This window comes from Aquila chrysaetos, chromosome 4 (assembly GCF_900496995.4).
Source record: "Aquila chrysaetos chrysaetos chromosome 4, bAquChr1.4, whole genome shotgun sequence".
Classification (NCBI taxonomy): domain Eukaryota; kingdom Metazoa; phylum Chordata; class Aves; order Accipitriformes; family Accipitridae; genus Aquila; species Aquila chrysaetos.
The window spans coordinates 31,612,674-31,627,329 of NC_044007.1; the positions used below are offsets into that span (position 1 = coordinate 31,612,674).

General features: G+C 41.8%; 1 protein-coding gene across 1 annotated transcript; it reads left to right on the forward strand.

The window, feature by feature from the left end:
- The first annotated feature begins 136 nt into the window (after positions 1–136).
- ZFAND1 (zinc finger AN1-type containing 1) lies at positions 137–11,594 on the forward strand. The gene is made up of 8 exons (XM_030011125.1): positions 137–297; positions 796–838; positions 2,792–2,831; positions 3,192–3,319; positions 3,405–3,496; positions 4,311–4,435; positions 10,781–10,936; positions 11,083–11,594. The coding sequence occupies exons 1-8, from the start codon at positions 243–245 to the stop codon at positions 11,251–11,253; spliced, it is 810 nt and encodes a 269-aa protein (XP_029866985.1). The 5' UTR covers positions 137–242; the 3' UTR covers positions 11,254–11,594.
- The last annotated feature ends 3,062 nt before the right edge of the window (positions 11,595–14,656 follow it).

Here is a 14,656-nt window from a genome sequence, read left to right on the forward strand (position 1 = left end):
CTCCGACCCGGCGGGGTCCTCGCGGCCTGCCGACCCCGCCCCTGGAGCCCCGCCCGCTGCGCCGCCGGCCACGCCCCGGGGCGGGGACTGTCGCCATCTGCATAGCGGCACCGCCCCGCCCCGCGCAGGCGGCGCGCGGTATCCTCCAGTGGCCCGACAGCCCTTGCGCGCCCGGTTCCTGCAGCTTCGCTGCCCACACAGCCCACCCCCCCCTCCGCCCCGTCATTTGCGAGGCGCGGAAAATGGCGGAGCTGGAGCTGGGGCAGTACTGCGGGGTGGCGGGTTGCCGCCAGCTCGGTAAGGGAGGGCGCGGCGGGTCGCCGGCAGGGTCACGGAGACAGGGCCCGGCCTCCCGCGGGCCGCCGGGGGCGGTGGTGAGGGGGTCCCCCCTGGGGAGGGGAAGGACTGCTCCAGCAGTCAGTCCGTGGCGTTCTGAGTGGTCTCGCAATAAATTCAATTTTTCGCACAACTGCTAAGTTTGATGGCTAGCCAAATGTTCTCGTCTCAAACTTTGATATCGAAAAAAGTTTAATTTAAAGCATCATTCCAACTTTTGGAATGTATATAAATATAATTTACCTACTCATATGCTTTTCAGTAATACTAACTAGGGGAGTTAAGTGTAACTGTGTCACAAAAGCCACTTCTAGATACTGTGTACATGCAGCTGCTAAGTGTCCTTGTAAAGATACCTACCCCATGATATAGGTAAGCAAAAGTTAAATCATGTAAATATTAAGCTAGAAACAAAATAAAAGACCATGTTGTCTAACTGAAAACAAATCTCTGTTTCAGATTTTCTCCCCTTTGTATGTGATGGCTGTTCAGGTGTCTTTTGGTAAGTTCATAGAATCATAGAGTATCTCAAGTTGAAAGGGACACATAAGGATCATTGAGTCCAACTCCCTGCTCCTCACCCGACTACCTAAAACTAAATAAAATGACTTAGAGCGTTGTCCAGATGCTCCTTGAACTCTGACAGGCTTGGTGCCCTGACCGCTTCCCTGGGGAGCCTGTTTGAGTGACCAGCCACGGTCTCAGTGAAGAACCTTTTCCTAATGTCCAATCTGAACTTCCCCTGACACAGCTTCATTCCATTTCCTCGTGTCCTGTCTCTGGTCACCAGAGAGAGATCAGCACCTCCCCCTCCACTGCCCTCCTTGAGGAAGTTGTAGACTGCGATGAGGTCACCTCTCAGCCTTCTCTTTTCCAAGCTGAACAAACCAAGTGACCTCAGCCACTCCTCGTAAGTCTTGCCCTCGAGGCCTTTCATCATCTTGGTCCACCCTCCTTGGGACACAATGTAGTACTTTCATGTCCTCCTTACACTGAGGCACCCAAAACTGCACACGGTACTCGAAGTGGGGTTGCACCAGTACAACGTAGAGTGGGACAATCACCTCCCTTGACCGGCCAGCTATGCTGTGCTAGGGTGTGGTTGGCCCTTTTGGCACACTGTTGACTCATAGTGAACTTTCCATCGACCCAAACCCCCAGACCTCTCTCCGCGGGGCTGCTCTCCAGCCTCTCATCCCCCAGTTTGTATGTATAACCAGGATTACCCTGTCCCAGGTGGAGAATCTTCCACTTGCTCTTGTGAAATTTCATGCAGTTGGTGACTGCCCAGCTCTCTAGTCTACACAGATCTCTCTGTAAGGCCTCTCTACCCTTGAGGGAGTCCACAGCTCCTCCTAGTTTAGTAATCATCAGCAAACTTACTTAATGTACATTTGATTCCTGTGTCCAGATCACTTATAAAAACACAAAGAGCAGTGGACCTAAAATGGAGCCCTGGGGAACCCCACTGGTGATTGGCCACCAGCCTGATATAACCCCATTTACTATATAACTCTTTGAGCCCAACCCATCAACCAATTGCTCACACATCGTATTATGGACTTGTCCAGCTGTGTGCTGGACGTTTTGTCCAGAAGGATGCTGTGAGAGACAGTGTCAAGCTTTTCTAAAATCCAAACCCACCACATATACTGGCTTCCCTAGGTCAACTAGATACGTGACCTTGTCATAAAAGGACATTAAATTGGTTTTCCTATAAGGTTGCAGTGTGGCAGTTGAGTAGGCCTGAATGTTGTATAAAACATTCTGTGAGTCAGTTCAGATACATTTAGTTAAAAAATAATTGTTTCATTGAACTTGCCACATTTTTCCCGAGCAGCTGTTGTGGAGCTTTGAAATCAGTGGAAATATCTCTAGAATACAGGTAGATTATTTTGGAAGGCATCTAGCTAGACCCTGTTTTGCACTGATTTGGGGGGCAGGGGGAGGGGTGGTATTTTTCTTGTGGAAAAAATTTGAAGTTTCTTCCAAGGTTCAAATCAGGGCCTGCACTTTGATTTACACTTCAGATTAGCAGAGGGCAGCTGAGATAAGATCAGATAAACTGAGGGCAGATTTTACTTTAACACGTTAGAAGCCTTCAAGGGATTTCTGCTGCTGTGGAAGGTGTCCATTAAAACAGACAAACTCCAGTTGATTTGACCTGAATTCTTAAGCATGCTAATGTTCTTATTCTCTTGAAATGGTTTGTTATCTTGGAGTGTAAGTTCCAAGGGCTAAATGTTTTACATACTCAGGAAGAATATGATCAATCCATTCATGATGTGAAATGCAAAGGTTAGAAGAAATTTTGGAGAAGATTCATTATTTAATTGAAATGTTCCCATGATAAAACTTGTCAGAGCACTCTTTAAACACTTAAATGTTTTCACATGCAGTTTTCTTTTCCTGAAATGTTCATAACGGTGTGATATTTCCTTCTTTTGCCACAAAGCCTTCAGCACAGGAGCCGGGATGCTCATGGATGTTCTGAGGTAATCTAATAATATGTGACTACCTTAAAATTAAAATTCCGTGCAACTTAACTGTATATTTTCAGATTAGATATATACATGTAGTATATAAGTATGAATTATTTAACTGAGAATTTGACAAGCTTAAAAAAATGAATCTATTCTTTTTCTGCCTGTCAGAAGTAAATTGAATTTGAGTAGGACGATGGTTGTTTTTCTAACTCTGAGCTAAACTTAACCAGGACAAAAGTAGGAGAGAATCACTGGACTAGTTTTGCCCACAGAACAGAGAGCTAGCACAGTTCTTCTGGAAAGCTGGGGTGGTGACTTGTATCTGTAATATCTGTTTATTTACACAAAACATTTTGTATTAATGCCTAGGTGAATATAAAAAACAATTCTGTGAAACCAGATCAGCACAGATCTTACCCATGCTCATACAAGGACTGCAACAGAAAGGAGCTTTTGCCAGTTTTATGTCCTTACTGTGAAAAACATTTCTGTCTAAGGTGAGTGGAACAGAGTGTTTAAACATCAATACTCTTTCATTAGTGTATGGAAAAGGTAATAAAAGTTTTACACTGTTGTTTACAGACACCGGCATCAATCAGACCATGAATGTGAGAAACTGGACACACCAAAACCTCGAATGGCTGCCACCCAGCAGCTAGTTAAACAGATTACAGGCAAGTACAGTGGGATATATATTCTACAATTTCTTCAGAAGACTATTTTCTGAGGGTTCAGGTTTGACCAAATAAGAAGAAAGAATGGGGGTTCCTTGTTTCAATAGCCCTAAACTCACATGTCAGCATGTAATAATGTTAATCTAGACTGAGACAAGACAACAGTAGCATAGGTCTATAAAGAGAATTTTTAGAGATTAAATAGGGCTCAGGTTTCTTTCAGAATTATTGTCTTGTTTTCATTCTACAAGTACTATAATGTAATGAATTGTACCTAGCCATTATTATTTGCTTATTAATTCATGTGCAAATAATGCAACTGTATCGTGTTGGGTGCGCATGCCAGTCTGCTGGGATTATACCTACGCAACCAAGATGGCAAAAAAATGTGAGTCTACAAAGTAATGTTTTGCAGCTTTTAAACAAGCTGTAGGACAGGAAAGAGAATAAACAGCACTGCCTAACTGGACAGTGGGGTTATGTGTAGAAAGGAGGACCTGAAACTGTTGCCATATGAATGCTGTGATGGCCACAGGTGTGGAAACTTAGGAATTTTTATCTCTTTGGCTTTTGCAACCTGTGTTAACCTCATGATAGTGTTCATCTCCTTTTCAGTGTAAAGGAGTTCTGCTAGAACTGTAACAATTCCAAATATTCTTGAATAGGAGTACCTGATATGGCCTTGGGAGGACATGAGAGGGACATGAAAGGGATGGGAACCCTGGAGATATAATGAGGCCCAATAGGCTAATTCCAAGATACGTTCAGGAGATGGTCTGAATCATCACACTAACAGTAATAATATTGTTCTCAGATTCTAAAAAAAATGAGGAAGCAAAAAGCAAAAAACGCAAAGGAGCAAAAAACAGTGAGACAGCAGCAAAAGTGGCATTAATGAAACTGAAAATGCACGCTTCTGGGGACAAGTCCTTGCCTCAGGTCAGTCATGTTTGTTTTCAATAATTGTCTTCTCAAAGGAAATGGGAAGTTTTCTAAATTTCTTGTTCTTCGTCTAGTTCCGTCAGTTTGGTTTTGGATTTAATTCTTCAAGCCCACAATCATTTATACATCTATTTCAGCCTGCTACCCAAAAACCAATCTCACTAGTCATGTCTTTTATAAGGCGTCTCTGTAGAGTTTGGAGCAGTCAGGTCAAATTCCTTTATTTTATAGCAGAAATGTATTTGCCTGCCATACAGCTGTCACCCAACACTGGGGGGACAGACAGGTTCTTTTGGGGATCCTTGGCAGAATGATGACGGCACTATGCCTCAGTGAAAGTTAGAGGGAGTCCCCATTTAGAAACAGTTTTCTTGTTCCAGCAGGCATCTAGTGGGTGTCTGCCAGTTATTTAAGAGTCTAACAGCCTTAGGTGGGGCTTTACCCAATTTTCCTGTATATAAACTTTGCCCTAGAGCTCATTTCAGTAGGTCATTCCACTTCTCGACTGTGCCATTACTTTGGGGTCTGTAGGACAGGTGAAACACCCAGGCAACACCATTCCTGGAATTTTTATTTTTTTTTAAATGAGTGCCATTGTCAGACTGCACAGCAGAGGGCATGGGAGTGTCAGCAAACCATTGATTAAATCCTGCCACAGTGGTAAGACCATCAGCTTACTGGCAAGCAAAAACTTTCCCTAAGCCTGATATTATTTCAGCTCCAGTAAGGATGTAATGCCACCCCTCGGGTGTTCGAGGGAGAGGTCCAACATAATCAATTTGCCAAGTGGACCAGGGGACTTATTTCCTAGCCAAAGGTGACCTCCTGGTTGGAGTCCTGGCATTGTTTCTTCATCAGTTGATTCTATAGCCCAGTTAGTGTTGCCCTGTATCCAGCTCACAGAATATCCGTGCCAAATAAGTTTCCTAGTTGCATTTGCTATTTTGGGGGGCAGGGTAAGGCAAAAGGGAAGTTCCAGTTTTACCTTAAAAATTCAATAAGGAACCACTGCTCCATTTACTCGGGTTACTAATATTTTCTGATGTTTCAGAGGAATAGCTCCAGGACATCATTCTGCTTTAATCACGAATAGTTGTGCTCCAGTATCTATGAGGAAATCAGTCTTTAAATTATTGTTTACTATGGCTCAAAGGGTGGGACTTGGTCCTCAAGGGGCAGAGGGTAGGGCCATTTGTACCTCCACCAGTCTGAGCCCCTTGTCTAGTTCCCTAATACTGCTCTCTGATAGGAGATAAGTCAGGACATTTTTGTGGTTTAAAAGAGTTTCTATTTATGGGAGGGGGCAAGGTAGAGATGTGGATAGCTTCCTTTGCTAGCAAGTGTAGTTTTTTGGTAGGCAAACCATGGAGCAAGTCACCAGTGTACCCCTGATTTATGCAGGCATGACATAACTTGTTTCACTCAGATCACGCACTTTCAGTTTGATTAAGAAGTCTCCTGATGGTATTATATTCTTTATTTAAATTGGCCTGATGGCCGTGTGGGGCACTTGTTCGACCTCCAGGTGGGACTGAGGGAGTTAGGACCTGGCGCTGCTCCCTTCATATGGGAGGGTTAGGACTTAGTTCTTGCATTTGCGGAGCACTTGTGAAGAATGGATTTCTGTAAGTAAATGCTGGCATATTTGCTTAAAGATTAATTTCCATGACCCTGCAGCTCCTTTCCCATCACACCTCAAATCAATGTCCCAAGGACTAGGTTCATCACCCGGGGCTTTGGCTCAATGTAATAAGGTTATAATAGCCACTTGTAATTATGCTTCCTGCAATTCATCTGGACCCTGCCAAGGAATTGTAGGTTCCTTGCTCCGATCTTGATAATGGACTCCTCTTGCCCACTGAACAGCTAAGGTCATAAGGTTCAAGCAACATTCCCTCTGAGGGTGAGAAAAATTCCAGGACCTAAATCTAAGTCTCTTGCCTCTCCTGCAAACAGAGATACTCTTGCTGCTTTATCATGCCAGAGGGGCACAACCATTTAACTATTGACTGCCCAGGTCATTTTTGGTACGTTGCCTGAATTTTTCACATATAATCCACATTAAAATCTTGAACATTAGTAGTATCCCATCTCTGCGGATTGTTCCCCTGTGGGTCATGAGTTGTGATTTCTTCTTTAGTCAGGGGTTGTATTGGTACAGAATCAATTATTTCCTCATCAGATTCATCTGGGTTGTCCCAAATGTCTCCATCTCGGTGACTATCATACATAGCTACACAAACCTTTATGGGGTCTATATTGCTACCTTTTAACAGGTTTTCAGTATGTTTTCTTGCTTTTTCTATAACTTGTGGCACTAATTGTTTTTCAAGATACACTCTTTTTTCCAGACTTGCGATCAGCCTTTAATTGGGTTATACTTATTTCTAAATCCTTTGCTGACAATTCACCTTTCAACTTTATAATTTCCTCTTCTAACCTTTCAACTTGTTTGTTCCTAATTTTCCATACTGCGGCTAATATCCAGCACATTCCTTCCTTCCATCTGTCCTTCTTCACTTTACACATATCCTTCCATTTATTAAACTCATTCCATACGGCTTTTGGACATGGCTTATTGCCTCTAGCCACTTCTTGTCCCACTTGGGATCTTGCCATCTATTTTCTGTAAACCCCTTTCTCCAGGAGTCCCATTTATTGGGGAAATCAGTCATCATCACTCTGACCCAAGGATTCTGCCGACTACACCAATTTATTCTGTCACCCGACACTTCAGGGACAGACAGGTGGTTTTGGGGATCCTTGGCAGAATGATGATGGCACTAAGTTGTAGTTACAATTAAAGCTTTATTATTTTAACAGACTGTGATGATCAGCATAGCATAGAATTTTATGATCAGAGTAGTACAGGATTTTTATAATCAGAATTGGTGTAGGACAATTTTGTAAGTAGCGTAGCACAGGATTTTAGAGCACAGATTAGCTTATGGTTCCTAATCACCTGGACCCTCTGCAGATCGGGTCAAATCTTAACACTTGGCTTGCAGTGTCAATATCACAGTCATCATCTAGGCTCGAAACATGTAAAAGAATACGAGTCACTCAGTCCCTGGAAGAAGCAGACAGTGAAGGCGTCCCTGGCCAGCGGGGGATCATGGGTTTTGCAGTTCAGTGGCAGTTCTGGTCCAAGTCCCACTTAGGGCTTGTAACTGCTTGATTTTATGGACAGTGCTCTGTGTGCTGCTAGGCTTCCCTGTTCTGTGACGGGGTCATCACCACCAGGCTGGCCAGGTGCCTGGGACCTTCAAGGCCGGTAAGGAAGGGAGTAGTCAGCCTGGCACCCCGGGACCTTGAGGCCGATAGGGAGGGGGAGAAGAAGTCTGCCTGGTGTGCAGGACCTTCAGGGCCATCGGGAGTGGGGGGAAAAGGCAGCCTTCTTTGTGACCAGCTCAGTCGTAGAGAATGTCCATTTGCCTCATAAAATGGCATGAATTATGCTAACCTTATTAGCAGGGGTCAGGAGCAGGGAGTACCGATCACTCATGGCAAACCCATCTCAAAGGGATGGGTTTTCATGCTGGGGTACTGAGAGGCTTCTGATACAGACAGGACACAGCTTGCACAACTCTGTACCAGTAAGATTGAACCTGTTTCATATGAAACTGAGCTTTGCGTTCCACAAAGCTCCATTCTTATTTCTGCTGCTCGGGTTTAATAGACATTTATTACATTTCTGGATGAGGTATGAAGGGCCTGAGATCTGTTGTTCCTGCTTTTGGGTTGCAAAAGGGTTTTGACAGTTGCTTTATGTTTCTTTCAGCCTTTAATATCTTTGATTCTCGAAGCATTTCACAGATTCCTTATTGTTTTTCACTACCGTGGCCAGTCAAACCTGGTGTTCAAGTCTTTTCCACATATCAGGATTATATTGGGTTTAGAAACACCTTGATTCTTTCATCTAGGGTTGCACTTTAGATCTGTACTTACGCATTCTCTTAAAAGAACTGTATTTAAATTACTTTTCAGCACATTGTTATGTTGGAGCACACAAAGTTTAGGCCTGTTATATTGATTTTGTAATACTGAAAACATTGTGTGATAGTCTTATTGTTAAGCCTTACCTTAGTAGAGTACATTTAATTATTGTTTTTAAAACAACTACAGCTATTCCATTATTGAGTACTCTTAGGAATTTCTTCTTTTATACTTTTTTATACTTTACGCTTAGAAATTAGATAACTCTGCTTAGGCAGAATTCATAATACAAAGACCTGCTTGTAGCATTCTTCACAGATAGTACCACTTTAATAAATATGTGGTGGAGGGAAAGTCATTAATTTCAAATATTGTGGAACCTAATAAAAAAAATCCACCCTCTCTATATATATAAGAAAATTTTAAAATTTGCTTCCTAATTCCAAAGCCAGTAAGCTCTAAAAAGTGTAGCACAAATTACTGTATGCTAATTTCTCTTACTATTCATTTTCTCATTTGGATATTAATTGTTTAATCGTCTAGAACAGCAATAATTCTAACACTGATAAATTAAGCTTGTTAACCTTCAGCACTTCTCTATTTAAATTGCTTCCTAGGCTCCTTCTAGCCTTCTTCTGCCCAGTTTGTTCCAGTTTGATGGCAGATTTTTTTGAAGACAAAGTTTCTGGAATGCCTTTTAGACACATTAGTTCTCTCATCACTATATACAGAAGATTGACACATTTTTCTTGGGGGTGCACAGCAAAAGGACAGGGTGCAACGTGCACAAGCTGCAACATGTGAAATTCCAATTAGATAATAGGAAGAAAAATCACAGTGAGGGTGGTTAGACTTTGGAACAAGCTGCTCTGAAAATTTGTGGAATCTGCATCTTTGGGATGTTCAAAACTTGATTGTATCCGACTTGGAGCAACCCGATCTACCTTTATAGTTAGGTCCAGCTTTAAAGTTCCCCCTGCTTTGAGCATGGTTTTGGACCACATGACACCAGAGGTCCTTCCTGACCTTTCTTATTCTATGATCAGGAAAATCAGACTATCTTAGAAATACCTTTTCTCTGACCTCTTTGTTGAGATTAGCTTTCTGCAGGTGATTGCTTCTTTTGATGTCAGACCTGGTATGAGTTGCCCCTCTTGAGACTGACCAGCTCAAAACAGGAGGGCCATGCTGTAAAATAGTGTTAGTTATTGTGTCCCTGACTGACTGGTATTTTCTTGGATATGGCACAGAAATTCCAGGAGGTGTATCCCATAGTTAGGGATGCAACAGTAGAATGAGCTGTTTTGTGAATTAAGTTCCAGTGAACTGCAGGAGACTGTCTCATCATCCTTGGAACTGGAGGAGCAACTGTAGGAAGGTGCTGGGGTACTGACAGCAGTTGAGTGAGGTTAGCATGTGTCCATAATAGGGTGGCCATTGTGTTAGCTGTTTTACAAGTTGTGGACATTTACATTTTAGCAAGATTCAGGTCCTGCTTCCCCGGCCCCTTTGTAATGTTCCTGGGTGTTAAAAGATTTTGTGTGTGTGTGGAGAGCACTCAAGTTCTGATGAAAATGCGCAGGTTGAAATTCAGGTTCAGTTTTATGAACATAGCTGGGGAAGAGCGGTTCCGTATTTTTCTAGGGAAGGCATAATTAAATCCTTTAAAAAGACTACTGTCTTGTTTGATAGTGTCTGGCTTGGACTCAGTAAGAGCGGTCTGAACTGATGAATATACCAGTCATGCTTACTCTGTGTCTTCTGTTGAATGTCAAGAAGAAATAAACCTGAAGAAGGGATTGTCCCAATCCCATTCAAAACCTCTCCCTCATAGGTTACTCTTGAAATTTCTTAAAGAAGTCTAGTAGATACTGAAAGAGCATTTAGTACATAAAAGGAGGAAAAACAGGATAAAGGATTAGCTGGCCGTGACCAGAACGTTGGTTTGTGAAGCAGGCATTTCTAGTATTGTGAATTCTGTTTTAACTGCCTTTGCATTGCAATTTGAGACATTATACTGCTGCCAAAAGCCAGCACTGCTTATTTAAACTCACCTTTTTCTCCCCAGAGCAGTCATTATTGTCTAGTAAACCCAGGGCAGACACCTTTTCATGTCTGTCTATATATAACAGTCTAGCTGTGGGACTCTGGCGAAAGATGTTCTCTCCACCTTTCTGAACTTACTATCCATCATATACATGCCTGCAGCAGGAGGGGATGTGACTTGATGATCTCAGTCATTTATATTGTGCAGCAAAATGGGGCCTGATGGAATAGAACAAGTTTCAGTTGGTAATTTTGGGGTTGAAGTTTAAGTTTTCTACTGAAAAACTGTTAGATGTGTATGACTGTAATTATGTGTTTCTTCTGTGAATAATTTTTTGTTTATTTTCCATGTTTTTCTAGACAGAAAGAATTTACTTTCAAGTATTTTTACCGAAGGGGAACAAAGAGAAAAGCAGGCCCATGTTCTTTTGCAGTAAGTGGAGTATTGGCAAAGTAGTAGATTTTGCAGCTTCCTTAGCAAGCCTTAAAAATGACAACAACAAATCAACATCCCAGGTAAATCAGTAAAAATAACAAACATTTTCCAGCGTGTTAGGGTTTGATTTGGGTTTTTTTTTACCCTTTTGTCCCTCCCCCACCCCAATTCTTGCATCTCAGGTAGGCAAATCTTGATGTTAATTTCCATGCTATTTGTCTTACAGAAATTGAGATTATGCCATACTGCCTCTGGAGAAGCTTTGCCATTTGAGCACACATTGGAAACATGGCTATCTGATAAAGACTGTCCATTGTACAATGGTGGAAATATAATTTTGGAGTATCTTGATAATGATATTCTATTTATAGAAGACACAGAGTCATACTTTAGTTAATCAGTAAATTATCACAAACAAATAAAATCAAAGAATTTTTTAGAAGTGTGGTAAACCAAGTCCAGTTTTCTTTTAAAATCACTGGTACGCCAGAATCTGTCCTCAGTTGTAAAGGCGCAGTTCCCATCAGTTTCTCAATTGCTTGACTGACAAAAGAACTATGTCCTGAAAGGAAAATTAGTTATTATAATAGCTAATATTACAGATACTCACTTTCTAGAATAAGTTTTTGCTTTATTTGGCTGTATAATGTCAATAATGTTTTCCTAAATTTTATATTTATTTTTGTGTAAATGATGGGAAAAGTATGTATTAAAATCAATAAATAATGAAAATGTAAACTTGCAGTGTATCAGTTCCCTGAAGGAAAGAAACACATTACATTATTTCAGCATCTTTTCTACATCTACAAGAACAGATTTCATTGAGTGTGGAATCCAGCACTGTCCATGCCCCAGGTCCACATTTTCTTCTCTCCTCATAATAGCATAATGACGTTTAGAAGGAAAGCTTTCTGAAGCAAAAGTAAATTCACACAGATGTCTGTCTTGTGTTTGTAAATCTCAGCATCACTGTGTGATTAGGTGGGGGATAAAAAGAGAACTTGAAGTTATCCTTTTCTAATTCTTGTGTAAAAGAGGAATAAATATGCTAAGAAAGGACAAAATACAGTTCAACTAGAAGCATAGCGTTCAACAGCTTGCAGTTCCATCCTGGCACTTCTGACCTTAGGTAAATCTCTATTGTTTCCTCTTCAGCAGCCTGCAAGATGGACTTACTAAGTTTTAAAGCGGTTGTTTATGGTGATTGTACATAAAGAAGTTACACCTCTGGGTGTGTAAGTATAACCTATAGAATTAATGGCTTTCTTAAGTGTCAGTGTCTTAAAATTGTTTGGTGCTCATTAAAGAGACTGTTCAGAGTATCAGTAGTTGATGTGCTCCAGTTTTTGGATCTCTTTTGGTGGATTTCAGAGCTGGATTGTAAATTAAAAGCGAACATAGCAAGAAGAACCACAAGGCTATTTTTATCACAGTTAGAGCTTTTTGAATTACTGAAACACAAAACCACATAATGTTGCACACAAATATTAGGGCCAGCACTTTCCTAACCATAAGTTTTGATGTATAACCAAGGAGCCTTCCATCATCTTTCTTGAACGGGCCTGTTACAACCTAAACTCATTCTGCAGTGGCCTTGAGCCTGTCTCTATTTAAGCTAGAGTAGAACCCTTTCAAGACTAATCCCTCCAATTTGCTTTCATCTGTTTACAATTATTCAGCCAATGTTCTCCAACTGAGAGGAGCTGGAAAGGCAATCCTACAATGACAGAAAGGACAATGTATGAATGGGTGTAGACAGAGCAGTGGAAAGCTCAAGCCTCAGCTCCATTTGCAAAGCTGTAGTGTGTTTCTACCGCTCTGCGGTGCTGTGCAGTGTGAATGAACTACTGAGCCAAACCTATTTATTGGATACTAAATAGGCTAGCAAGATTGTCAGCTGCAGCATGTAAGGTGTGATCCATTGCTACTGAAATGACCTACTGGCTTGCGATTAGGGTGCAGTATTCAGACAGGGGGAGAAACCTCCATCTGCCACAGCCTGACTCACTGCTAGATCAGTGTGACTCACCTTTCAACAAGTCTGAGAAGAGAAGAGCTACCTTTCTTTTTCAAACACAGGCCGCTTTCAGGTAACTATCTTCATGTGCTGTTCTCATGATCACAAGGATGTTCCAGCTTGTATGTGCACCGTGACTAAACGTGCTCAGCAATGCCTGGAGATGTAACTGGGCCACAGGGAGACTGAATGTCTACATTGTTCAAAAATGTCAATATGATGCATTTCAGGGACCATTGCCCTGCCATTGCAGTTCATATATAGAAGTGGGGAGAAACTCTATGGGGAGGGCAGGGGACGTAAGGCTGAGGAATATTAGTCCTGTGAGAAACAGAGTTTTGGTTTGGAGAGCTGACATGAGCAGAGAGGTGTACTCAGACCTGCAAGTGGAGGTGGACACTGCACCACAGTCACCTGGGCATTCACAAATCTGGGTTTGGTATTTTGGCTCATTCAGTTACCATGGTCACTAACTAAGAAAAACTGTCCCAAGTTTTTCTATAGTACGTGCTTGCCTAAAGGGAACAATTGTCCACTGGCTATAATGCTAGATTCTGGTTCATTTGTACCGGTTTGAAAACAAACAGATAGCCATGCATGACATACCCATTCTAGGCACAGCTGCAATAAAAAAAAAAAAATCACAGTGTAAGAGGAGCCTGCCTAGCATCTTTTCCAAAGGTACTCTCCATTGGCGGAACAGTAATGTCGTCTTGTTCAAGTGGCTGTAAAGTATTGTGGGTTTTGGTACTACCAAGTAGTATACCTTTATAACAATTTAGGAATATCTGTAGGATTATTATATATGGATTGGGCTTGCATAAAAACCAAAAACATCTCAGTAAGCATGTCACTGTTAATTGTTCTTATTTCGCTTTACAGTACTCTTGACTGTAGTTTTAACATGACTTAGGTATTGATAAATGATTTTACTGGATGTGGTGTGGATTTCACAAAAAGGAGGGTGCTTCTGGTTTCCATGAAGGAAAGGGTCTTCAGTGGCTGAGTATTTTGGAAATCTTTGGTTCCTGGCAGCAGGAAGTATACGTGCATTTCTCCCCTTTCCCCGCCTATCTCTCCAGCTGTTTGTCATCTCCCTTTCCAGCGCAAGAGGAACAGTTCCCTTTTCCCTTGTTATTTCTTTTCCTCCCTTTCCTCCGCAATTCTCTATTCACCGTTCTTTGTGTCTTAGGCTGCTGTGGTAAGGAATATGCAGTAAGAGGCCAACCATCATTGTGGGACAAGAGAGTCGGGGAAGAGCCCCAAACTGAACTTGCTCCCCCTGCTGATGTTACAGAAACAAGTGGAAAATACTGCTACAGAACAGGGTCATTTTTCTTGAGCAGATAATCCTCATTCTCTACTTACTCGTTTCCTTCTGCCCCTGATTTTTCTGCCCTAGCAGCTGCAGGCAAAATAATTAAAGTAACAGTTGTTGTGGATAGAGAGAAGATAGACTTGGGATGCAGGAAGTAAACCTCTGGGGAGCTCTCAAAGTTTTTACCAGGAAGGTTGTTTTCATCAATCACTGGTTATTACTAACGGCTAGCAGCCTGTAAATGACAGTATAAATATGGGAAGTCACTGTTGATAAGACTCTAAAAAGTTTTCACATTCACTTTCATCTTATTCCAGGAATGTGTCTGCGATTTTATGTAGAACCTCATTCCACTTAGTCTTCAGAAACTGAGAAGCAAAACCAAATTAAGCTAGTCTGACAGATAAATAACTGAGGAGAGGCGAAAACTCTGTCCTAATCATCAACTCTAGGAACAAGAGCAGA

Bases quoted from the DNA above. Each gene is read 5' to 3' on its own strand.
- ZFAND1 (XM_030011125.1), top strand. From the start codon at position 243: ATGGCGGAGCTGGAGCTGGGGCAGTACTGCGGGGTGGCGGGTTGCCGC. The intron at 298-795 runs GTAAGGGAGGGC...TCTCTGTTTCAG, and splicing joins GGCGGGTTGCCGCCAGCTCG to ATTTTCTCCCCTTTGTATGT. The intron at 2,832-3,191 runs GTAATCTAATAA...ATTAATGCCTAG, and splicing joins ATGCTCATGGATGTTCTGAG to GTGAATATAAAAAACAATTC.